Source organism: Priapulus caudatus, unplaced genomic scaffold (genome assembly GCF_000485595.1).
Source record: "Priapulus caudatus unplaced genomic scaffold, Priapulus_caudatus-5.0.1 Scaffold4673, whole genome shotgun sequence".
In the NCBI taxonomy this organism is placed as follows: Eukaryota; Metazoa; Priapulida; class Priapulimorpha; order Priapulimorphida; family Priapulidae; genus Priapulus; species Priapulus caudatus.
In genome coordinates this window covers 6,933-7,961 of record NW_014581734.1, presented here as the reverse complement: position 1 = coordinate 7,961, position 1,029 = coordinate 6,933, and the positions used below count along the sequence as shown (strand labels likewise).

Sequence of the window (1,029 nt, the reverse complement as noted above, 5' to 3'; positions counted from 1 at the left end):
TCTCTCTCTCTCACTATCTTTTTCTCTCTCTCTCTCTCTCTCTCTCTCTCTCTCTCTCTCTCACTTACTCACTATCTCTTTCTCTCTCTCTCTCTCTCACTCACTATCTCTCTCTCTCTCTCACTATCTTTTTCTCTCTCTCTCTCTCTCTCTCTCTTTCTCTCGCTCTCTCTCTCTCTCTTTCCATTCCCTCTTCTCATTTGCATCCTCTATTTCGCATCGACTTGCCCTCTCTGTTTCTCAGGCCGTGTTTACATTGTATTTTTTCGTGTTTATAAAATAACTAACTACATGCTCGCATGCAGAATTCGTGGACCCCTCTGATCGCTGCCACGAAGGGAAACTACGTGAATGTAGTCAAGCTTCTGCTGGAGTATTCACCCAACGTAAACGCCGTAGACAAGGTGAGAGTGCGTGAGCGCGAGTCGTCGCGACACACAGCATATATATATATATATCTACTATGCTATGCTATGTATAGCGTAGAGGGATGTTAGATGACATATAGTGTGACGAGGGTGTGAGGCGTGGTGAGGCTTGATTAATTCAGCGGAACTATTCGTTTTATTCCAGCTGCTATCAGTGGATCAACCAAGCTTTGCTTGGATAACAAACAAAAAAACCGGTCAGAAACAATGTCTTAAAAATGAATCACATTGCTATTAGTGGGGTGGTTGCTTAGGTAAGTGCTGATATCAGTGGCTCGATGCATGATTGAGTAGGCAGGTCGAGGCAGCACCAGGATCTACTACAATCCCTGACTGTGTAGATAACAGTGTTTGTGTTTCACAGGATGGTCACACTGCCCTGTTCATCACTGCTAAGGAGGGCTACACCGCGGTGGCTGCTGCTCTCATCGGTGCGAGTGCTTACATCAACGTGCCTGACAGGGTAGGCTACTACTACACAGCCTCATCCAACGATGCTGCTTACTATTGCCATTCACTCTCTCTCTCCCCTCTCTCTCTCCCTCTCTCGCTCTCTCGCGCGCTCTCTCTCTCTCGCTCTCTCTCTCTCTCTCTCTCTCTC

General features: G+C 46.8%; 1 protein-coding gene across 1 annotated transcript in view; it reads left to right on the top strand.

Moving 5' to 3' along the window:
* Positions 1-1,029, top strand: part of LOC106819825 (kinase D-interacting substrate of 220 kDa-like) — a gene marked incomplete at both ends in the record, with an annotated part of 9,654 nt that overhangs the window by 1,827 nt on the left and 6,798 nt on the right. The window contains 2 exon segments of the mRNA XM_014824405.1: positions 306-404; positions 793-891. Coding sequence (XP_014679891.1) covers positions 306-404; positions 793-891 — 198 coding nt within the window.